Here is a 23,831-nt window from a genome sequence, read left to right as displayed (position 1 = left end):
AACTTCACAATGGTGTTGGAGCCATGGGTGGCCACACAGTCAGAAACACCAAAGCTGTTCCTGCCCTTCAATTACAAAGCACACTGTTTTATTCACTTCAGCAAACAATTGTAATTACAAGAAAAACGCTGTGTAAATTCTCAAGTTGAATACTTTGTATGATGCTGAGGTATAATGACCTTTGAAGACACCGTCTGTATGAAGAAACATGCTGCAGGCACTGCTCAGGTGTGGCTTTGGCCCATTCTCCCACACATTCAAATCCTGAAGGTCCCGTGGGCCGTGCTATAACTCCCCATAGATTTGGATTCAGGGCAGCTGATTGGCTGGTACCAGTTTAGAGTTTCCTTGGCCGTGTGTTTGGCATCATTGTCTTGCTGAAACATGCACTCTTTGTTCATCCTCCTGGTAGATTTTTGTCAGGAATGTCTCAGTACATTATTCCATTCATGCAAATTCAGCTCCCAGAGTCCTCAGTGGAAGCTTCGGTAGTTTAGACATTCTTCTGTAACCAGTGTCATCGTTATGTTTCGCAGCAATACGATTGCAACAGTCCTTAGACGCTCACTGGTTTTATATATCATGAAATGTCCATTGTGTGGCACATTGGTAATGACACAACGTTTTATTGGCCATCAATTAGGCCTGAACCAGCTGATAATAATCAGTACTAAGTGACAGGATTGCTTTCTAATTACTGACAGATTTCAGCTGATGTCATGACTTTCCATGTGATTTCCCTTTCTTCATGTGTTCGGTACTTTTTCCCCGCATCTTTTCTTATTGTTACACATCGATGGTTTGATTTCTTTAGATATATCGCATAACTGCTGCATCTATTTCATGCATCATGCATTCATACATTTAGTCCAAAATGTGTCTATAGAAAGATTATTTGACTTTAAATTCACTTTATCACAATTCCAAGGCTGCTCAGCACCTAAGAAGCCACTGCTTTACAATGAAAAGCCAGGATAAAGTTTCCAACTTCCCAACAATCTTACTTTAGTGAGAACTCCCCAGTAAACTGATGGAACAAAAATGTTTGGCCATAAAGGCTGAAATAAGCAAACTTGAAGCCTAAGAGGTCCAATTTTGATATTGCTTTGAAACTCCCACGATGAGGAACCAATGAGGAGGTTCAAAGGAATTGAAGGTTGTTATCATCATGGCCTCATCCAATCAGAATGCAAAATAAAACAGCCACCAGGTTGTTGTTGTTTTTTTAGTTTTGTGACCTTTTCAAAGTGGACAGACAACAATAAAGAGACAGGAGATAACAGCAGGGGACTTTTCATTAAGCGACTTGACACAGAGAATACAAGAATATCATTTCATTTATTCATTATACATGTTTTGGAGCTGCAATATGCTGGTGTACAGACAAGCTCTGTTTCAGAGATGGGCTTTTAACCAGACGCATTATCTACAGTTTCCAACAGCATTGCTTTCTGGTAAAAGAGTCCAGGTGCTGAACTTGCAAGATAAAGTTACAACATTCGATTTGTTGTGTCCAGTGTCCTGACTTTTTTGGAAACAGGTTTAGAAATGATGAAAGAATACAATCAAGTCTTGGCCCCTGTGCAATCCAACATAACAGAACATAGTAATAAATAATATGGTCTTCAGATGATGCACATACAATTTCAGGTGAACAACAAAATCAGACATATTCCATCGTATAATTATTTATTTAACAAAACGAAGCCAACACACAGAAGCAGTGTGTGAAAAATTAAATACAATATTACTGCTTCAGTAGGAGTCACGTAGCCGCTAGCTGCTAATAATCAGATAATCTGTTTATGTGCTTCTTATATAATTTTTTTAGTGCTGTCAGTGTTAATCTCTTTAAAATGATGTTAACGCCATGACCGCATTAATGCGGCAAATCTCAGTTAGCGAGTTAAGGTGGATCTCCCCGTGCGTGGGGCTGCACGGCATCAACGTGTTGACGAGCTAACCACGCTAACGCATTGATGCCATGCAGCTCTATGCACGGGGCGATCCACTTTAACTCGCTGAGATTTGCCGCATTAACACTGACAGCACTAAAAAACTTTGGAACAGAATAAATGGACCCTTGCAGAGCAATAGCAATTCATGTTTACGTAGTTCAAACGTGTATAATAGAAGATATTATCTTCTACTTTTTTATAATAGAATATTATTTTACTGCATCTCCATGAGCTTTGTGCATTACATTGTTTGTTTTTAGAATCTGTTATTGCATGGCAAAAAAAACAAAAAAAACCCTTTATGACCATTGTGAAGACAGTAAATACAAGATTATGCAAGATGTGTTGTTGTGGAGAAACACTTCCCTGTGATGGCTTAGTATTGTGCAAGCATAACACTTGCCTTGGTGGTTGATGAAACAGTGTCTCTGGCTGCACTGTGCTGTGCTGCAGGTTTGATATTAAACTAAAATTAATGCCAGTGAGTTAAGAACCTTTTGGAAGGACCCTCATTTAAAGAACACCTCATAAATAAGACGTTAAAGGTTGAGTAGCAATATAGAGAAAAGCAAAAGTAATTTCACAGTCACCTTGTATTTCATCAAATGTGATGGAAAGAGCACAAAGGAGAAAAACAGAACTCGTGCTGGTGATGATGTTGGTGAGAACATAAACCAAAGACAGACAGATACAGACAACTGAGGAAAACATGCCCAGAATGCACCTTTCAGGATAACAGTGACCCATGGAGCTAAGTGGGACTAAGAGATCCTCCAACATCTTTCAGCTATTGTGAGCACTCAGCTATCTCTGCCCTGAACTCAGATTGTACAGGGGGAACATCTTTTGAACAGTGCCTATCACCATGTTCTTCCTGAAGGTATCTGTGGTGAAATAATACGCAATGGGGTTAAGCACTGTGTTTAGACAAGCCACCACCAGGCTGTAGCGGTATGCAGCCAACATGGGGTGCATACCGCTACAAGTTCTAGAGGTTATAGGCTCTCTGTGCAGGGAGAGGACAACTAGGGTAGCATGGTATGGAGAGAAACTGAATAGGAAAATAAGCAGACTTGTAGCGATCATCCTCCGGATCTTTCTGCTGTTCAGCAGATTTGTCTGAGCCACAGTGCTTTTTTGAACAGTATGAACCAATATCCAGGAGCATACTAGCATAATTGCTAAAGGGAGCCCAAACCCCAGAAATAAAGTGGAAAAAACTACTGTTGGTTGTGTGGCATAAACCGGTGGGTTATCAAAGCAATGTTTAGTAACATTTAAAGAAACATTTTCACGCTTGAGGATGTAGATTGGCACACTTGGACCAAAGGACAGTATCCAGACTCCAAGACAAATCAACCATGACTTCTGTCTTGCTCTCTGAATTCTTGTAGACATAGGAAAGCTGACAGCGACACAGCGGTCAAAGCAAATACAAGCGAGGAATAAGATGCTCCCATACATGTTGGCCTTCAGGATCAAGCCAAGGCAATCACACAACACCAGAGGAATGCCTTCTAATCCAAGGTGGTAGTAGATTCTCACTGGCAATGTGAGGATGAGTAAAAAGTCCGCCATGGTCAGGTTGGTCATGTAGACAACTGTTGGGGATCTGGATTTGATTTGACAAAAAAAAAATACCAGAGCTAAAACATTCAAAGTAAGACCCACGATGAAGATGAAGGAGTACAAGCACACGTGGATGATGTCGAAGTGGCTCGTACTGTCATTGGTGCAGGTAGTGGTGTTGCTGATGGACATCGTGACCTGTGAGAAAGCAGAAAAAATAATGCATGAAAAAAAAACAGGTTTGTTGCAGGTTTAAGTATCAAAGAACAATTCATGTTCAGCTCAGCTGTCGTCAATCAAATAACTGTAACTTATGTCATGTCAACAGAAAGCTTCTTTGATTACTACGGCAGCAATGTTACAAACTACTATCTCAGCTGGGAAACAGTCAAAGAAGCACACGCTGATCAGAACCATAAGTGAAGCAGCTCACTGAAGTGACTACACACAGTCACACAGTTCACACAGTCACACACAGTCGATTCAGAATTGGTGTAAGAAAGACAAACTGTCAGACTCCAACCTGATTCACCAAATCGAAACTGGACTTAAAACGAATCACAGTGAAGCTGGAATTGCTGAAGCCGTCGTCAGGCCTAAGTCTTTGCAAGATGTTAGTGATTAAAACAGACCTCGCCCTGGCACAGCTTCATACCACACTGAACGGACACTACAAGGATGATTGAGCTCTATCATTGGCTATTTGCTGGGTGGGCTGAAATCACATTCAGGTTACCCACAGAAGAGGCTCCGCAGTCAGAGCTTCTAGTACCAGTATTAGTAGCTCAGGAAGATAGGGTGGCAGAGGAGCCAATCACTGGCTTCAATGTGATTGAACACATGTTAGAGAGGGGAATAGAGCCGCCTCGTGCTGTGAAGGAGGATGTTAGCACAGTACTCTCCACTGACTGTAAGAAAGCGGAAGTCTTTTTAAAGGTGAGTTTGTTAGGAGCAACTCAGGCGGACCCCAGCAGCAGATCACAGGACGCATTTAGCTAGAGTGTAAATGACTTATCTACAGTGACAGAGTAACAATAACAGTTCTGGGATTGCAGGAATAACTGGCGGAGGACTTGAACGGTCTATGGGAAGAAAAGGGAGCAGAGATTACTGAGTAGACACTAGACTTGTAGTCAAGACCGCCTAGACCAAGACAAGACCAAGACCACGTAAAAGTGGTCTCGAGACTGGTATCGAGACCAAGACGGGTCTTAAGACATCCAACTCTAGTGGACACGGAGAGAGGAAGACGAGGGTTGTGTGAGGTAATAGAGTTGGAGAGCTTATTTGTCACGAGTTTGGTAGAAGGCTCGGGCAGTGGTAGTGAGGAGCTGGGGGCTGAGGCGAGAAGAGTGCGTGCTGGTGGCAGCACAGGCAGATGGGCGTGGCCAGTTCCCCTTCTCCAGCACAGCAGCAGAAGGTAAGACAGCTATTGAGGGAGGAGATTGACATGTTTGCACCCAATGGTTTTTCTTACAGCACCTCCTTCTCAAAACTCCACCTCTCCTCTCCTGCCTGCTCACCCTCTCAGCCTCTCTGCATGACTCCGAGGAATTCGGACTCAGTGTATCCCTCTCATTTGAGTAAATTATGGTTGTGGAGAGATTACTCGAAAATGATGCATGGACTAATTCTCCTGTCTTCCTTCCCCCAGACCATATCTGTTCCTCGAGTCACAGTCCACTGGCTTCACTTAAACCCTCACCACCATACGGCCCAAGTGTGTGCATGTGTTTAACTGAGAACATGCAACTCAGTTCTGCTCTCTTGCCTGTTCTCGTCTAGGCCTTGCACTTGCACTGAGTCTGCATGCCTCCAGTTTAACCATTCATAACAGAACAGCACATCATGCTGCGTGTACGCACAGGAAATAAAAATCTGGAGTCTGGCAAAGCTGTTTCCACAGGGTGCAATCGTGGAAAAATAATCCCCCTCTGTGGAGTTTTTGCTACATAATCTGTAAAAGCTGTAATCAAAAGGCATTGTAGCTCCAACAGTACATACACAGTATAAACTTATTGCTTCACTAACACGTTATCAGGAAAGATAACACTTTAAATGACATATGTCCTTAAGTAGTTTGGGAGGACGAATGTAAAACAGTCTATCACATATGTTGCCATGCATATCCCCCAACCTACTCAAATATGTATGTGAGAAAAGAAATTAATGGACATGATGAAAAATTAATCGTGCTATGTATTCTTTTGTTACAAGATCCCAAATCCACCATAAGAGCCTATTGCAGAGTACTTAAAAGTACTTCTAATGTTACCTTTCATAATTACACATCATACAAGTGCTCTGGGTTTACAGCTCATTCACTGTAACATTTCCATTTGGTTATAACAAAGAGCTGAAAAGTCATTGGCTACCTGGAAGATTTTAGCTGAGAGCTTGTAAATGAAAATCCACGTTTGGCCAAATGTTGTGTGGAGTTGAGAAAAGAGACAAAGACTGCGCTTTACTTTAGTTTACTGGGTTTTTGTTTTTTTGACAATTTGTAAAACATTTCACACCATGAACACATGCAAAGGTACAACAGTATCTCTGTTTCTAAACATTATTTGTGTCTGTTTGAAATAACATGAAATAGTCAGTGCATTTTCAAACCAGTACATTTCTTTCAGTTTCATGTCGTTCACACAGACTAAGGTAAGGACAGGAAGATACACAAATAACATTCCCCACAATTTTCTGGTTTGGTTTTACCCTCTGTAGAGCTGAGTGACTAGTACTAAAATAGTGTTAAATAGTATAAAATAGTGTTTAAAGGTCATTTGTAAATGAGCTGATAGTGTGAATTTTACCTGTTTGATGATTAAATTTATAAAGATCCAGTGGAAGCAGAAGAAGAGCACTTCTGTGGTGAGCTGATATCTTTGCCACAAGGCAGCTTCCTGTGCTGACATCGGTCAGCTTCTCTCTGCTCAGTTTTCACACGTGTGTGTGGTACGAATACTTTCTTTACATTTTCTGTACATGTTATGGAAATGCATCCACACACAGTCTGTAGTTTGCTCTCATATCGTTATTGTTTGTGTAAACATAAACAAAATCAATTATGTTACAAATGTTATTGGGTCATCTCCAAGCAGATCTAAAAATATTTGTATTAAAATAAAAATGACTATTTTCTGAATTCAAAGTCATGTGACAAAACAGACGAGGCTCATTGTCTTTTTTTAAGTTTTAGGTATTATTGACTGGCTTACATGAATAATGCTGAGCTTGATTTACTTCTAGCTTGATGTTAAATTTACATCATATTTATATCTTAGAAGAGAGATCCCTCTAGAGGCGAGCAAATCACCCAGGTTCTGTTCATCTGGATGTTGGCGGAAACATCAGTGGAACAAACCTTTCTTCAGTCACAGCTGACAGGATGTTACCCCAACCTTCCCCAAACCCCAACTAACAGTGACCCTGAGAGGTCAAGTGGACTGCAACTTAAGAAAACAACAGCAAATAGAAAAAAGCTGCAAAAGAACACAAAACACAACGGAAACAGGAAAAAACACAAAACAAGCCCCAAAACTAAAGGAAAACAATTACAGAAACAGAAGTGACAGAAGTGACAGAAGTGACAGAAGTGACAGAAGTGACAGAAGTGACGAGCTAACAGTGAACAGCTTATAGCAAACATGTATGTTGTGATGCCATCAGCCACACATGGGTAAATTATTCCATTTGTAAACTTTATTAGTTTGTTTTGCAGTTTTCTTCATTAATATAATTAATTAATTAATATAATTCATTAATCGTTTGGTTAAACCTAACACTGATATTATGAGGCGCGCACATAGTAGCATTGTGTGGTTTTTCTAAAATGTTTTGTTATATTAATTGTTTCTCTTTCTTTGAGTTTCCTGGGTTTGGGCGGTGGCTGTTTCCTGTCTGGGCAAACGGCGTGGCTGAGGACTCTGGGGACAAAATACCTGCTCAGCAGGACCAACCGTGGGCTTCCAGTTTAAGGTTTTGACCTTGACTTTCAGGGCTCTGCATGGACAAGCACCAACATATATAAGTGAACTTTTACATCCATACATTCCCAGCAGGTCCCTGAGGTCATGTGACCAGGGCTTGCTTGCTGTCCAGCACACGAGTCTGAAAACAAAAAGCGACAGAGCTTTTGGAACTGTGGCCCCCAGATTGTGGAACTCTCTCCCTTTGAGCCTGAGATCTGTGGACTCAGTGGTCGCTTTTAAAAAACAGCTAAAAACTCATCTTTTTAAACTTGCTTTTGTTTGATTTTGATTTTTAGGTTTTAGCTTCTGTGAAGCATTTTGTGATTTTGATCTTGAAAGGTGCTATATAAATAAAGTTTTACTTACTTGCCAGGAGCAGGGGTGTTTTGGGTTTACTTAGGTTATTCTGTGCTTAGTTAATATTAGTGTGTGTTTTTGTTTCCGCATATTGTGCTTAAATGGTTTGGCCAAAACATTATACAAGCTACCCTCACGTGTCTTTGTAATTAGGTCAGTTTGTGAGTTAAGTTGTGTCTCACTTTGTTTGTTTGGTTGTTTCTGGAAATTAGGTTTTCGTAGAGTTATATTTGACCTCTTTATGGGCCTGATAATTATGTTTTGAATTTTGTCATTTTTGAACCTTTTGAGGGTTAAAATAAAGCAAACCCTTTTTGAAGATCTTTTTTTGCCTGTGTCCTCTATGCCTTGGCTGCTTGGTCCCTCACAATCACATGAATCATGTTCATTGTCCCTCACAGCACTAATGAACCCTCTGCTACTTCAGAATGTGTCTCACAGCATGTTTCATCATGTAATATTATAACTGCCTTCATTCATATTGAACAGGTATCAACGCCTGTTTTTGATAAATGGGTCTAATAGACTCCTCCTTGAATCGCTACCTTATCGTGGTGGAGGGGTTTGTGTGTCCCAGGGATCCCAGGGGCTATGTTGTCTGGGGGCTTTTGCCCCCTGGTAGGGTCTCCCATGGCAAATTGGTCCTGGGTGAGGGACCAGACAAAGAGCGATTCAGAAGACCCTTATGAAGAATATCGAGGGAACAGTTTACCCTGCCCGGGATAGGGTTACCGGGGCCCCGCCCTGGAGCCAGGCCCGGGGAGGGTGCCCGAGGGCGAGCGTCTGGTGGCCGGGCCTTAGTCCATGGGGCCCGGCCGGGCACAGCCCGAAGAGGAGACATGGGCCCATCCTCCCGCAGGCCCACCACCCGCAGGAGGCGCCATAGGGGTCGGGTGCATTGTGTGCCGGGTGGCGGCCAGGAGCGGAGGCCCTGGCGGACTGACCCCCGGCTGCCAAGACTGGCAATAGGGACATGGAATGTCACCTCTCTGGTGGGGAAGGAGCCTGAGTTAGTGCGTGAGGTTGAGAGGTACCGGCTAGATATAGTCGGGCTCACCTCTACGCATGGCTTGGGCTCTGGAACCAGTCTCCTGGAGAGGGGCTGGACTCTGTCTCAGTCTGGAGTTGCCCCTGGTGAGAGGCGGCGGGCTGGGGTGGGTATTCTAATATCCCCTCGGCTTGCTGCCGGTACGTTGGGGTTTTTCCCGGTGGACGAGAGGGTTTGTTCCCTGCGCCTTAGGGTCGGGGAACGGGTCCTGACTGTCATCTGCGCTTATGCGCCGAGTGGCAGTTCAGAGTACCCAGCCTTCTTAGAGTCCCTGGGGGGGGGGGGGGGGGGGGGGGGGGGGGGGGGGGGGGGGGGGGGGGGGGGGGGGGGGGGGGGGGGGGGGGGGGGGGGGGGGGGGTGGAGGCCGGGGGGGGGGGTGCTGGAAGGTGCTCCACCTGGAGACTCTGTTGTCCTGCTGGGAGACTTCAATGCTCACGTGGGTAACGACAGCGAGACCTGGAGGGGCGTGATTGGGAGGAACGGCCTCCCTGATCTGAACCCGAGCGGTGCTTTGTTATTGGACTTCTGTGCTAATCACAGTTTGGCCATAACGAACACCCTGTTCGAACATAAGAGTGTCCATAAGTGCACGTGGCACCAGGACGCTCTAGGCCGTAGGTCGATGATCGATTTTGTAATCGTATCACCAGACCTGCGACCATATGTTCTGGACACTCGGGTAAAGAGAGGGGCTGAGCTGTCAACTGATCACCACCTGGTGGTGAGTTGGATCAGGTGGCGGGGGAGGACGCTGGACAGACCTGGTGCACCTAAACGCGTAGTGAGGGTGTGCTGGGAACGTCTAGCAGAGGCCCCAGTCCGCGAGATCTTCAACGCACACCTCCGGCAGAGCTTCAACAGCATTCCGAGGGAGACTGGGGACATTGAGTCCGAATGGACCATGTTCAGCGTCTCCATTGCCGAAGCTGCTGCATTGAGCTGCGGCCGCAAGGTGGTTGGTGCCTGCCGTGGTGGTAATCCCCGAACCAAATGGTGGACACCAGAGGTGAAGGGAGCCACCAGGCTGAAGAAGGAGTCCTATCGGGCTTGGTTAGCCTGTGGGACTCCGGAGGCAGCCGACAGGTATCGACAGGCCAAGCGGAATGCGGCTCGGGCAGTGGCTGAAGCAAAAACTCGGGTGTGGGAGGAGTTCGGAGAGGCCATGGAAAAAGACTTTCGGACTGCCTCGAAGAGATTCTGGCAAACCGTCAGGCGTCTCAGGAGGGGAAAGCGGTGCTCTACCTGCACTGTGTATAGTGCTGGCGGAGCGCTGCTGACGTCGACTGAGAAAATTGTCAGGCGGTGGAAGGAATACTTCGAGGACCTCCTTAATCCCACTGACACGTCTTCCGAGGAGGAAGCAGAGTCTGGGGATGAGGGGAATGACCCGCCAATTTCCGGGGGCGAGGTCACTGAGGCAGTTAAACAACTCCTTGGTGGCAGAGCCCCTGGTGTTGATGAGGTCCGCCCCGAGTTCCTGAAGGCTCTGGACGTTGTAGGGCTGTCCTGGTTGACACGCCTCTGCAATGTTGCGTGGAGATCAGGGGCAGTACCTGTGGACTGGCAGACCGGGGTGGTGGTCCCCATCTTTAAGAAGGGGGACCGGAGGGTGTGTTCCAACTACAGGGGGATCACACTCCTCAGCCTCCCTGGGAAAGTCTATGCCAGGGTGCTGGAAAGGAGAGTTCGTCCGCTAGTCAACCTCGGATACAGGAGGAACAATGCGGTTTTCGTCCTGGTCGCGGAACACTGGACCAGCTCTTTATCCTCTCGAGGATACTTGAGGGTGCATGGGAGTTTGCCCAACCAGTCTACATGTGTTTTGTGGACTTGGAGAAGGCATTCGACCGTGTCCCTCGGGGTGTCCTGTGGGAGGTGTTGCGGGAGTATGGGGTGTCTGGCCCATTGCTACGGGCCATTCGATCCCTATACAACCGTTGCAAGAGCTTGGTTCGCATTGCCGGCAATAAGTCGGACTCGTTCCCGGTGGGTGATGGGCTCCGCCAGGGCTGCCCTTTGTCTCCGGTTCTGTTCATAATTTTTATGGACAGGATTTCTAGGCGCAGCCAAGTGGCGGAGGGCTTTCAGCTTTGGTGGCCTCAGAATCTCATCTCTGATTTTTGCGGATGATGTGGTTCTGTTGGCTTCATCGGGTGAGGGCCTCCAGCTCGCACTGGAACGGTTCGCAGCCGAGTGTGAAGCAGCGGGAATGAGGATCAGCACCTCCAAATCTGAGGCCATGGTTCTCAGCCGGAAAAGGGTGGAGTGCCCACTCCGGGTCGGGGATGAGTTCCTGCCCCAAGTGGAGGAGTTCAAGTATCTCGGGGTCTTGTTCGAGTGATGGGAGAAGGGAGCCGGAGATCGACAGACGGATTGGGGCTGCAGCTGCAGTAATGCAGACGCTGCACCGGTCCGTCGTGGTGAAGAGGGAGCTGAGTGTAAAAGCGAAGCTCTCAATTTACCGGTCGATCTACGTCCCTACCCTCACCTATGGCCACGAGCTGTGGGTAGTGACCGAAAGAACGAGATCGCGGATACAAGCGGCAGAAATGAGCTTCCTCCGAAGGGTGGCTGGCCTCTCCCTTAGAGATAGGGTGAGAAGTTCGGCCATCCGGGAGGGGCTCAGAGTAGAGCAGCTGCTGCTCCACATCGAAAGGAGCCAGCTGAGGTGGTTCGGGCATCTGACAAGGATGCCCCCTGGGCGCCTCCTGGGTGAGGTGTTCCAGGCATGTCCCACCGGGAGGAGGCCCCGGGGCAGACCCAGGACACGCTGGAGAGATTATATCTCTCGGCTGGCCTGGGAACGCCTTGGTGTTCCCCCGGATAAGCTGGAGGAGGTGGCTGGGGAGAGGGAGGTCTGGGCCTCTTTGCTTAGGCTCCTGCCCCCGCGACCCGGCCTCGGATAAAGCGGATGAAGATGGATGGATGGAGATGGTCTAATGACACAAATACAGAACATCCTTATAAGGTATGATGTAATGCTGTAGATCCACTTATAAATGTATAAAGCGTATAAACTTCTATAGCAATAAATGCAACAAACACAACAGAACTATTAAGTAAAAGGACACAATGTTTCATCTAACTAAAGAAAAAGATGGATTTTGAACACATAACTTGTTATTTTAAACTATTTTAAATTCCTTTACAAAGAGACAACAGCCTGTCGATTCTCCACCTGTTCTCCTCTCCATCTCCCAGCTGGCTCTTCTTCGTCCTCTTCCTCACGCGCTGCTGCAGGGGACGGTCGCCTCCGTGTGGATACTTCTCTAAGACACTCCTGCTGGCGTGGCGACACCCCACAGCTTACATATGAAACAGCTGTGCAGACGTGGAAGCGATTAGATCTCCACTTGTGTGTGAGCAGGTAGAGGCTTTGTGTGGTTCTGAGTGTGGTTCTTTGTGTAGTGGCACTTTGTGTCTGTTACCCTGTATGTTGTGACCGTACATTCTCTATGTGGGAGAATCGCTCTTTCCACTGAAACGTCTGCTTGACAGAAGTATTTCTACTGCAGCTCTACAGCACTCAAACCCACCACACTGTGGGTGTGGTTGTGTACCCAGTGAACGCGAGAAACGTAGAAAGAACAAAAGCATTCGCTCCAATCCAAACGTGGCAAATAACCGTTAGTGTTATTAGCATAGTAGTGTTATAGCACCTGGGTAGACCACACAGGGGTTGTTCTGTGAGTGGGTAGAGTGGGTGATTTAGCAGTCACATGGAGTTAATCAGACATTGGTGCTGGAGAGGTGGGACATTTGTATTCTTACAGAGCTCAGCTGGGGTCTGCTGCAACAGCAACATTTCATTTAGCCAGTGACACTGACTGTAAGCAGCTACCCTGCAGCATTTTCTGGACTGGTCAGGTGTACGTGGATTTAGGACCTGTGAGCAGAAACAGAGAGAACCAGACGCACAAAAGAAAGACAAAAAAGTAAAGACACGGAGTGATGTGTTGCTTATCAAAGGGAGTTCAACAGCGAGGCTGGATATGTCAACCATCAGCAGTGGCAGAACTATGTAGATGTAAATATGACTGAAGCAACAGAACATGTGGAGCAGGACAAGTGTTAGGCTTAAAGAGTGTTTCAGTATTAGACACGCTGTTATCATATTAACATATCAATCTGTAGAGTTTAATTCGGCTCTCTCGTGTTTGTCAAATATTTTCACTATGTAAAAATACATTTTTAATTCAAGTTTCTTTTGTTTTTTCTCTTTTTCTGCTGTTTTTTTAAAATCGTCAAACACGTGACCTTTCATCAGAGTCGGATATCAACCACACACAAAACTGCATGTCAGGATGCAGACTGGCTGGTCCTCCTCTTCCTATCAACCGTCCCACATATCTGACTTCCTGAGTGGGCCGTAGTTCTTCCCACAGTTCTTCAAATCAGTGAGGAAGAGCGCGACGGTGCGAACGACTGAGTCTGCAGACAGTTTATGTAGGAGGCTCGTCGCACACCCACCTGTACACGCTGAGTCTGCAGAGTTCTGCTTTTCACCAAGTGTCCACATTTGCAAGTTTACAGATAAAATGTTCATGTTTGTGTTTTAGCTCTCACGGGTCCTCAGATGCAGCTAAAGGTGGGGCTTTAACAAATCACCCCTTCAAAGGAGTTCTCTTTAACTCATCGATCCTTGCTTCTTTGATATCGAGTCCTCTAAAGGTCAACAGCACTAAATGTTTAAAAAAGAAAATGTATTTTCTCATCACGAGCCCTAAGTCAGCTGAGTCCCATGTCACAGATGCACCTCCATGCATTTGTGTTGATAACACACTGATAACAAGCTGTGGGTGTGTGTGAGGGTATGTCGATGATTTTGATCTCTTCAGAGAAGAATTTGTCTTTGGGCTGTGGAAATGACTTTGACCAGACACGAGCAGATACATGCAGCTTCAGGCTCACCTGTTTGTTTAGCTGTATGTCCGAGACAAACTTCACATGTGGGACACAAAAGTTTGTTTCTTCGTCTTTAATCCATTACATCGTTTCAAAAACCAGCTCATTTTGAATAGTCTTTATTAAATGAGGCATTAATGATTACAGACAACGGAGTTTGGATTTCTTTGGAAGTTCAGGATTGGTTATGAACTTGCTGACCAACAGTAATAAAGAAACAATGGAGATAAAGCTTTGTGAACAAATGTTCTGTAGACACCAGTTTGATATTTGAGGCTTTAATAGTGGAACAATAAACATCTTCTGTCACTGACCTCATTTGTGCCATGTGCTGATGTCAGTGGTTCCACCACAACTCTGCAGCTACATGTTGAAAAGTCCATACAAGTTTTATTATGAGTTCATTTAACATTAACCAGAGAATGTTTTTTCTCAGTCCACTGTGAAAGGTAACACAAATTAAGGCAGAAATGTAGAAAATCACACAGCAATTCACAGAAAACTACATTCAGTGTCACAGTGGTGTATGTGGAAGTTTGTCTTCCTGCCAGAAGTTCTTAACTTTGGCTTGAATGATCCGAGTCGAGCTCCTAGTATTCAGTAAAGTCCCTTCGATTCACAAGTTGGAGTCACTTGTTCCTGAGAACTCTGAATGGAAGTCCGTGTCCTGGTATGATCACGTCGGCAGTACGTAAGGCCTCCTGGCGGCTGACCTCGTGTACTGCAGCGTTCATACTTAGATCCCGCCAGCTGTTCTCGTCTGAGCAGCACTCAAACAGATCTCCTGCGATCAGCACGGTGCCTGCTGAGGTCCCCTTCACCTGCACGCTGATATCTTGTCCTGTGTGGCCTGGAGTGGGAACTATAGACACCTGTGGATGAAACAAGACCATTTAAAAACACTATATACATTTAGAAAAACCAACGAGATCACCAACTGTGTCACAGGACTCAAATTTTGAGATTATTGTTGAAATTATTTAATAGTTTTTCTTTATTTTTACTACTTTCTACATTGTAGATACAAACTGAAGACATCACCTATATGAAGCAAGATATATGGGATTATGTAGTAAAGACAAAAGTGATAAATATGTTTTATATTTTAGGTTCCAGCCTTTGCTTTGTTGGCAGCGCTGCAAACCCTCGGCCTTCTCTCAGTGAGCTTCATGCTGTGGTCACCTGACATGTTTCCCCTCACAGGTGAGCCTGTCAGGGCTCATTTGTGGAATTTCTTGCCTTCTTAATGAGGTTGGGACCATCAGTTGTGCAGCAGTCAGGTTGGTGCACAGCTGACAGCCATATTTGACAACTGTTAGAATTCATATTATGGCAAGAACCAATCAGCTGAGAGAAACAACAGCCCATCATTACTTTAAGAACTGAAGGTCAGTCAGGCTGTAAAACTGCTAAAACTTTGAATGTGTCCCCAAGTGCTGTCACCAAAACCATCAAGACCACGATGAAACTGTCTCACATGAGGACGCCCCAGGAAAGGAAGAGCAGGAGTCCCCTCTGCTGCTGAGGACACATTCATCCGAGTCACCAGCCTCAGAAATCACAAGTTAACAGCAGCTCAGATCAGAGCCCAGATAGATGCCACACAGAGCTCCAGTAGCAGACACATCTCTACATGTTCAGAGGAGACTGTGTGATCAGGCCTTTATGGTCAAACAGCTGCTGAGAAACACAAGGAGTGGACATTAGACCAGAGGACATCTGTGCTTTGGTCTGTCCACATTTGAGATCTTTGGTTCCACCTGCCGAGTCTTTGTGTGACGAAGAAAAGGTGAACAAAGGTCTCTACATGCATGGTTCCCACTGAAGCATGGCCTACCACAGCATCCTGCAGCCACATGCCATCCCATCATTTATTGTTCAACAGGACATGACCCCAAACACACCTGCAGGCTGTGTGAGGGCTGTTTGACCAAGAAGGAGAGTGATGGAGTGCTGCACCAGAGTCTGGCCTCCACAGTCACCTGACCTAAACCCAGTGGAGATGGTTTGGGATGAGATGGAGCGCAGAGTGAAGGCAAAGGACCAACAAGTGCTCAGCATCTCTGGGAACTCCTTCAAGACTGTTGGAAACCGTTTCAGGAGACGACCTCATGAAGCTCATGGAGAGAACGCCAAGAGTGAGCAAAGCAGGACTCAAAGCAAAGGCTGTTTGGAAGAACCTGAAATATCAAACATGTTATTTCACACTTTTCTTGTTTACTACATTTCATGTGTTCATTCATAGTTTTGATGCCTTCAGTGAGAATTAATGTAATCCGAATGAGAATACTTTATTAATCCATAAGGTAATTATGTAAATGTAAATAGTTCATTACTGCGTAAATAGTAATGGCAACTGGTACGTACACACACACACACACACACACACACACACACACACACACAGTCCGTGTTTGCATCGCGGTGGTTTCAGTGTATTCCAGCTAAATGAAGATCAAAATAAGAAATAAATCTCTCGGTTCAACCTTTAAATTTCAGTGTGTGTTGTGACAAAAATGAAAAACTCACATGTTCATCAACGGTGTAAGTCTGTCCCTCTGCCAGCTCGCTGGGACTGTATCTGTCCCCTTCACTGACGTCATATCCTACAATCATCTTTGCAGTTGGGAAAAGACTCAGATTTCCAATGTGGTCTGAGTGTCCGTGGGTGCCCACGACCAACTCAATGTTTTCTGGGTCCAAACCTCTCTTTTTTAAGGTCGTCAGAAGGAAGTCCCGGTCCCACGGCCCCCCAGTGTCGACCAGGATATTCTTCAGTCCCGTTATCAGAGTGATGGTCCCGTCGGCTCTGAAGGCCCCGTCAGTCTCCGGACAACAATATCCGGGTTTCAGGACGGACACGGAATACGCCTGACCGCAGAAATCCAACTCCGTCTCTGACAGAGCGACTTTCTTAAGGGAACAACATCCACCAGAGGATACCTCCATCACTGCAGTTACGGAAGTGGTGTGGAGCGTTTCTTCTTCTTCCTGAAAAAGCGGAGTAAACAGAGAAGTCTGCTGCCCTCTAATGGTTGTTATCTGTTACTGCGGGTTTAAACCGACGACTGAAAGCATCTTTTATAAAGTCATTGGGTTGGAGCAAAGCACGAAGGAGTATTAGGGCTTTATTCAGAAAAATATATTATTGATCAGTTTGAGAATAAAGCTGAAATAATACTCTGGACTTTACTCTCTTTAGTATTAAAAAAAATTCTGCAAAACGCCTTCTGTAGATGAGTTAATGAGATCATACTTCAGAGTCAGTTTTAGTCATAGGAAATGATTTCTCTTTCAGCACAAACACAGTGTGGTGATAAGAATAAAGACAATGAAGAGATGGAACCGAAAGCAGGAAATGAAATGGCTGGAAATAAGACAGATGCCAGCATACAGATAGTTACACCCTCGTGAAAAAAGACGATGTATGTTGTTTCACAAGACACAGTAAGACAGCTGGTCAAGTGGTCTGTGTAGGTTCACCATCATCTAGGTCATGGGAATCTAGGGAGCTTAGAAATAAGAGCAACTGGACTTCTTACGTTTCCTGAAGACGTGTCACTTCATATCCGAGAAGCCTGGAACTGAAGAAGCTTCTGGATGAGACACTGGGAATGTCTGAGGCCCCAGTCTGCCAGTTCTTCAACTTCCACCTCAAGCAAAGCTTCAGTTGCATTACAAGGGAGGCTGAGAACATTGAGCCTGAGTGGACCATCTTTCACGCCTCCATTACTGAGACTGATGCAAGGAGGTGTGGCTGCAAGGTAGTTTGTGCCCATGTTGGCGGTAATTCCAGGGGAACTAGAGGAAAGGCCCTGAAGGACTAAAGGGAGCTGTCAGGCTAACCAAGGAGTATTATCGGGCTTAGTCTGTGGGACTCCAGAAGCAGCTGACAATTACCTGCAGGACAAGCAGAGTTGCTGATGTAAAAACTCAGGTGTGGGAGGAGTTCAGTGAGACCATGGAACAATACTTCCAGACAGCCTCAAAGTGGTTCGGGCAAACCGTCAGATGACTCAGGAGGCGAGGCTGTGTTCTACACGCATTGTTTGCAGTGGTGATGGGACATGCACTGAGTGACTCGCCTGTCACTGGATTACCAATGACCTTCTGATGGCAGCTGATTCTGGTCTCCCATCCATCCTCATCCTTCTTGATCTTAGTGCGGCGTTTGATACCATTTCTCACAATATTCTCCTGAACCAGTTAGCATCCATTGGCATTAGTCACACCCCCCTTGCCTGGTTCACCTCCTATCTCTCAGACCGCACTCAGTTTATCCAATTTAAATCCCATTCTTCAACTCTATCCTGTTTCTGCTGGTGTGCCCAGGGTTATGACTATTGGCTCTTTTATTAATTTTGTTCTTTGTTTTTTTTTTCAACTTTAATTTTTATTAGTTTAAGTTAACATTGAAAAACATACAGTAAAGAAAATTACAAACAAACAAACATACAAACAGTCTGGAGTTTACATTTCTTTTCCATCTTCACATGCAAATTTCTTATGTTGTGTTTTTGGTGTCACTTCGGAATGCTTTCCACTTCCTCCATTGTCTATCGTATTTACATCCCATCAGTCTAATATTGAATGTTATTTTTTCCATCTCTGAGATACCCTCTACAATACTGATCCAATCTCGCTGAGTGGGAGGGTCTGGGTGTAACCACTTCTTTGTGATTGCTTTTTTGGTTGCGGCTAGAATTATTTTTACTAGATATAAGTCCTCCTTTTGTATCTGTTCCTTTATGTTTCCTAGATACATCACTTGGCAAGGTGTGGAAGTGCATAACCCAGAATATTATCCATGGTCATTTTAAGGTCTTCCCATTTTGTTTTGTAAGGTGACCTTGGGTTTCTGAAAGGCGCCCTCAAATAAAATGTATTATTATTATTATTATATTATTATTATTATTATTATTATTATTATTATTATTATTATTATTATTATTATTATTATTATTACTGGGGGTGAAGTAACTGATGTAGTTAAACAACTACAGAGTATCTGGACCCCTGGGATGGATCAGATTCACTCTGTAATCCTGAAGGCTTTAGATCTCTTAGGACTGTCCTGGCTGACATGTGTCTGCAACGTTGAGGTTGGGGTGGCCTCTAGATGGGCAAACTGAGGTGATGGTTCCCCTGATTAAGAAGGGGCCTGTAGGATGTGGCTCCAACTATAGAGGGATTATACTCCTCAGCCTCCCCAATAAAGTCTATCCCAGGGTAATGAAGAGAGAGTTTATCTGTTAGTTGAACCTTGGATTCAGGAGGACACATGTGGTTTTCATCCTGGTCATTGAAACACTGGACCAGCTCGTTATCCTCTCAAGGATATTCGGGGGGGTGTGGGAGGTTGCCCAACCAGTCTACACGTGTTTTTATGGAGAAGGCATCTAACCAGGTATCTCAGGGTATCCTCTGGGTGCTTTTGGAGTATGAGGTGTCTGGCCTGTTGTTAGGGGCCATTCAATCCCTGTACAACCATAAAGCTTGGTTTGTATTGCCAGCAGTAAGTTCAACTAGCCCCCAGTAGGTGTTGGACTGTGTCTTTGTTACCCTTTATCAGCAGTTTTAGTCATAGCTTTTATGGACAGAATAGCTAAGTGTAGACAGATGATGGAGCAAACTAACCAAAAAACAAGTTAAACATAAAGGAAATCGCACAGAAAGAACAATATAGTGTCCACAGCTCCACCACAGAGTAACACAGTGAAACATTAGGTCCCTGTTAGCGTACAAATTAATAATGAATTAATATATTGATTGACTCTGTCTTACAGAAACCTGTCTACAGAAACATAAAGGTTATGATTATGTTAGTTTAAGCACCACCCGACCCATACTAACTATCCGAATACTTGCCGCACAGGCTGAAGCGAGGAAATGGCAGCAATCACCCCCTGTAGCATAGCAACCAAAGACACAGTCAGTGTTTCAATTCGTTTCAAAGCCTGACACTTGTCTACCCTGGAAAACTCAAACACGGTTTTATTTGTGTTCACTTGGCCCTTACTCTGAGCTTCTATCTGATCTCTCTGACTTTTTGTCTTATTTCATGTTTTCTAAAAGGAAACTCATCTGTTACTATGCTAAATAAGTGAAGCTCATCTATTTGTTAATTCTAGCTTCCTTTCCATATGAAAGTGGAGATCATAACGGATCTCAGAACACTAAAAGCCCTCAGAGAGAAAGACGACTACACTTTGTAATGAGACTAAATACAGCTTTCAGCAACAATAGCTAACTGCAGCCACAAGATGGTAGTAATGGAAAGGCTGGATGCACATATTAACTGAGCTTTATGATCAAACCTGTTTCAGCTGCTCCTCACTTTTTCTCCTCACCTTTTTCTTTGACTTTCACTCAGTATTTTAGAGTATTCATTTGTCTCAATAGCTTTCTTTTCAAAAACCAAGACATAATTTTCGTAAGGCTTGATAAAGTTTTCTGATTCTGAAAGGACAGAGATTGGTCTAAATCTTAAATTATGTTTTACATTTGACAAACTGCTTCCCTTGCTTGTCCTAATGGAATCCCACTGTAAGACTGCTTTCTTCCATTTGTGCAACATCTCTAAAGTTAGAAATATCCTGTCTCAGAGTGACGCTGAAAAACTAGTTCATGCATTTATTACTTCCAGGCTGGACGACTGTAATTCATTATTATCAGGAAGTCCTAAAAACTCCCTGAAAAGCCTTCAGTTAATCCAAAATGCTGCAGCAAGAGTCCTGACAGGGACTAGAAAGAGAGAGCAGATTTCTCCTGTTTTGGCTTCCTGTTAGAATCCAGAATTCAATAAATCATTCTCTCACACACAATGGTCAATTCAGGCCCATCTTATCTTAATGACCTATTAGTATCCCTCCAATAGAGCAGTAACTCTCAGACTGCTGCTTTACTTGTGGTTTAACTACATAGAGTATTTAAAAGTAGAATGGGAGGCAGAGCCTTCAGCTCAGACACAGACACCGTCTCTACTATTAGAATTGCACTTAAAAATTTCCTTATTAAAAACTTCATAGTTAGGGCTGATAAGATGACCCTGAATCCTGTCTTGGTTATACTACAAAAGGTTTAGTCTTTCTCACTTGCTTTTTTCACTCACTGTGTGTTTATACACCACTCTGCATTTATTTATTAGTTAATCTCTGGCTTTCTCTCCTCATCCCCAAACGATCGTGCCAGATGGCCAACCTGATGTCTCAGCCTGATTCTGTCAGAGATTTCTTCCTGTTCTTCCCACTGTCACCAAGCGTCAAGCTTAGTTCTTGTGAACCAAGGCTATAGAAATTGAATTGAAATAGTAACCGACCTAAAACCATAATAAGTGTGATTTACTTTAATTCCACTGTAATCATGCGGTGAATTTGATTGCTATCCGATCTCTTACAGTTAGTTACAGCTCCATCGTTTGTAAAAGACACTTTTTCAGCTTCTAGAAATGTTGTTTTTATCTTTTAGGTGGTACCTGTGTAACTGACATATATGTAAGAAATTAACTAAACACGTACTGTAATGTTACATGATGGAGTCGAGCACTTTATGACAGCACACTGTTAGCGGAACACTTGTGATGTCATTTGAACCGGTGGGATCTTGTTTCTGTTACACATTAACGGCGACGTCACATCTTGACAATGGCGGAAGAAGCCGTTGTTGTTGAGGGTTTGTCTTTCATGGATCCTTTCAAAGGGCTTCTGTTGACATATTTTATGCCAGAATCATGCTACGACGAGTTCTTCCTCAAGTTCAACTTTCTAGACGGTAAGAGGCTCGTCGTAGTTTGACAAGCGCAGTTTATTACCGGAAAGTGTAACTCTGAGGGTCTGATGACAGGACACGAGCGACGTTTCCACGTTAGGTGTAAATAAAGTGAGAGTCATGTGGTGTCGGAACGCTTAGTTAAAATGTAACGATATTTGAATACAGCTGCATGCAAACAATGAGGCAGCTCGTTTGAACCTGCAGTCTGCTACAAAGTAACGACACGAATGTACCTGAACACGAGTTCGACACGACTGGCAACACTGTGTCAGTTCCACTCTGTTACTCCAACTACGAACTACAAAGTCAGAAAAACAGCAAACAGGAAAAGTTATTGGAGGAATATTTGTGTTTTTATTCTCTCAATTTATTTCAAAAAGTTCATTTTTAAAAAATCAGGTGAAGGAAATGTCTTTAAAGTTGATTCACAGATTTAAGTCACGATGTTATTTACTGTAGAAACGTCGTTTTGTTAGCTCTGATTATTCTAGCTACCTTTTCTCTTATTAATCAAACGCTGATTTTTGCCAAGTTCATTATTCACAAATATAAGTTTACAAGCGGATGGCTCCATTTTCGTGAGATTATAAAAGAATTGTAGCAAATGTCTCCGTGATTTCTTTTTCACAAAATCGAAACGCTGGCAGTTCCAATCTCTGTAATGTTGAAGTAAACTTAGTGTAATCCTGTTTGCAGTGTGTTCTGTTTTACTGGAGTTAGAAGTGAATCTTATTCAGAGAGGAAAATGTATTTACGACACAGAGTTATTGTAATTTAATATTTAAATCAGTTTTTGTTCTTGTTCACTTCGGTGGCCTCAGGATCTGATCTTTGGTTTTTGTGGGCGATGCGGTTCTTTTAGCTTCTTGGGATCATGACCTCCAGCTTGCACTGGAGCTGTCTGTGGAGAAGAGAATTAGCGCCTCCATGTCAAAGACCATGGTTCCCAGACAGAAAAAGGTGGCGAGCCCACTCTGAATCTGGGATAGGTTACTGCCTGAAATACAGAAGTTCATGGGGTCGTGTTCCTGAGTGAGGGGAACGCCGGATTGGGGCGGTATCTGGAGCGATGTGGACGCAGTTCGTTGTGGTGAAGAGAGAGCTGAGTATGAGAGCAAGGCTGTCGATTTAGCGGTCTATATTCCTACCCTCACCTGTGGAACAAGCTCTGAGTAGTGACTAAAGAGGTTACGGCTACAAGTGCCAAGAGATGAGTTTCCTTCGAAGAGCGGCCGGGCTCTCCCTTACAGATATGGTGAGGAGCTTGGTCATTGAAGAGGGACAGAGTAGAGCCATAGCTCCTCCACATTGAAAGGAGCCAGCTGAGGCATCCACTCACTAGGATGAATCCTGGACACCAGCTAGGTGACGTGTTCCAGCCATGTCCTACCTCATGCCTGGCCTCAGTCAGACTTGCAACCTGAGCCCAGATACACAGCAGAAAAATTACTCTGTCATTTCCTTCAGGATTAATGAAGTATTTCTGATTCTGATTCTGATGGATGCTTTGAACCGAGTTGAGTTGTTTCCTTTTCAGTTAGTTTCCAAAATAGTTTTTCTGGTTTTAGTTTAGGCTTTATTACTAAATATGAAATTAAAGATGCCTAAATGTTTGTTCACTAATAGGTTCAGTTAACTTTAATATCCTTGCTGTAGAAACAAAGGCCTGTTTGTTTGGTTTGTTTTGAACTTTATGATTTTTATTCAAAATCAGTTTAACAGTGCAGTGATTTTTTTTTCTTCACTTAGCTGTTTTCCTTTCCTGCAAATAAAAAAATAATAAATAAAATAATAATAAATAATGTATTGCTGCAGACATTACATGCTGAAGGTCCTGATAATCATTCAGCCTGTGTTTCCTTCCAGTGCCATGTCTGAAGATTGTACTGAGCAAAGGCCTGGGGATCGGCATCATACTGGGATCAGTGATGGGTAAAATGCTTCCTCCACCTCTCTTTGTACCTGCCGTTATCTGAATTGCTGCCTTAGTCAATCAAAAGATAGAATATATTATTTGGCTTATTTGTTTTTAATTATAAATAAACATCAATTTCATTTAATTTTAGTGAAATAATTAATTATAGTCATATATCCTATGTAGTGTAGGCCCATATTTGCCTCAAGGTGCTTTATATCATGAGGTAAAGACCCTGCAGATGGAGAGAAAACAGAAAATCAGATGACTTCCCCGTCTCTGAAACCTGACTGAAACTCTTCAAATAAACCATTCCTCTGCAGATGATCTGTTAGCTGTTT

General features: G+C 44.1%; 3 protein-coding genes across 3 annotated transcripts in view; 1 reads left to right on the top strand and 2 right to left on the bottom strand.

Moving 5' to 3' along the window:
- Nucleotides 1–1,248: 1,248 nt before the first annotated feature.
- On the bottom strand, nucleotides 1,249–3,719 carry LOC102289417 (lysophosphatidic acid receptor 6). Its single transcript, XM_005952940.2, has one exon. It carries the CDS (start codon nucleotides 3,717–3,719, stop codon nucleotides 2,763–2,765), a length of 957 nt encoding a protein of 318 aa, XP_005953002.1. The 3' UTR covers nucleotides 1,249–2,762.
- A 10,189-nt stretch (nucleotides 3,720–13,908) lies between these two features.
- mblac1 (metallo-beta-lactamase domain containing 1) lies at nucleotides 13,909–16,792 on the bottom strand. Its single transcript, XM_042212653.1, has 2 exons — nucleotides 16,335–16,792; nucleotides 13,909–14,677 (listed from the first exon to the last, which is right to left on the bottom strand). Exons 1-2 carry the CDS (start codon nucleotides 16,752–16,754, stop codon nucleotides 14,435–14,437), a joined length of 663 nt encoding a protein of 220 aa, XP_042068587.1. The 5' UTR covers nucleotides 16,755–16,792; the 3' UTR covers nucleotides 13,909–14,434.
- Nucleotides 16,793–21,410: 4,618 nt separating this feature from the next.
- Nucleotides 21,411–23,831, top strand: part of mpdu1b (mannose-P-dolichol utilization defect 1b) — a 5,876-nt gene continuing 3,455 nt past the window's right edge. Inside the window, exons 1-2 of the mRNA XM_014340918.2 lie at nucleotides 21,411–21,575; nucleotides 23,442–23,507. Coding sequence (XP_014196404.1) covers nucleotides 21,449–21,575; nucleotides 23,442–23,507 — 193 coding nt within the window. The 5' untranslated portion in view covers nucleotides 21,411–21,448. The remainder of the gene's footprint in view (nucleotides 21,576–23,441; nucleotides 23,508–23,831) is intronic.

This window comes from Haplochromis burtoni, unplaced genomic scaffold (genome assembly GCF_018398535.1).
Source record: "Haplochromis burtoni strain Fernald_Lab_line unplaced genomic scaffold, NCSU_Asbu1 Contig_384, whole genome shotgun sequence".
NCBI lineage: Eukaryota > Metazoa > Chordata > Actinopteri > Cichliformes > Cichlidae > Haplochromis > Haplochromis burtoni.
This window is presented reverse-complemented; position numbering and strand designations above follow the sequence as displayed.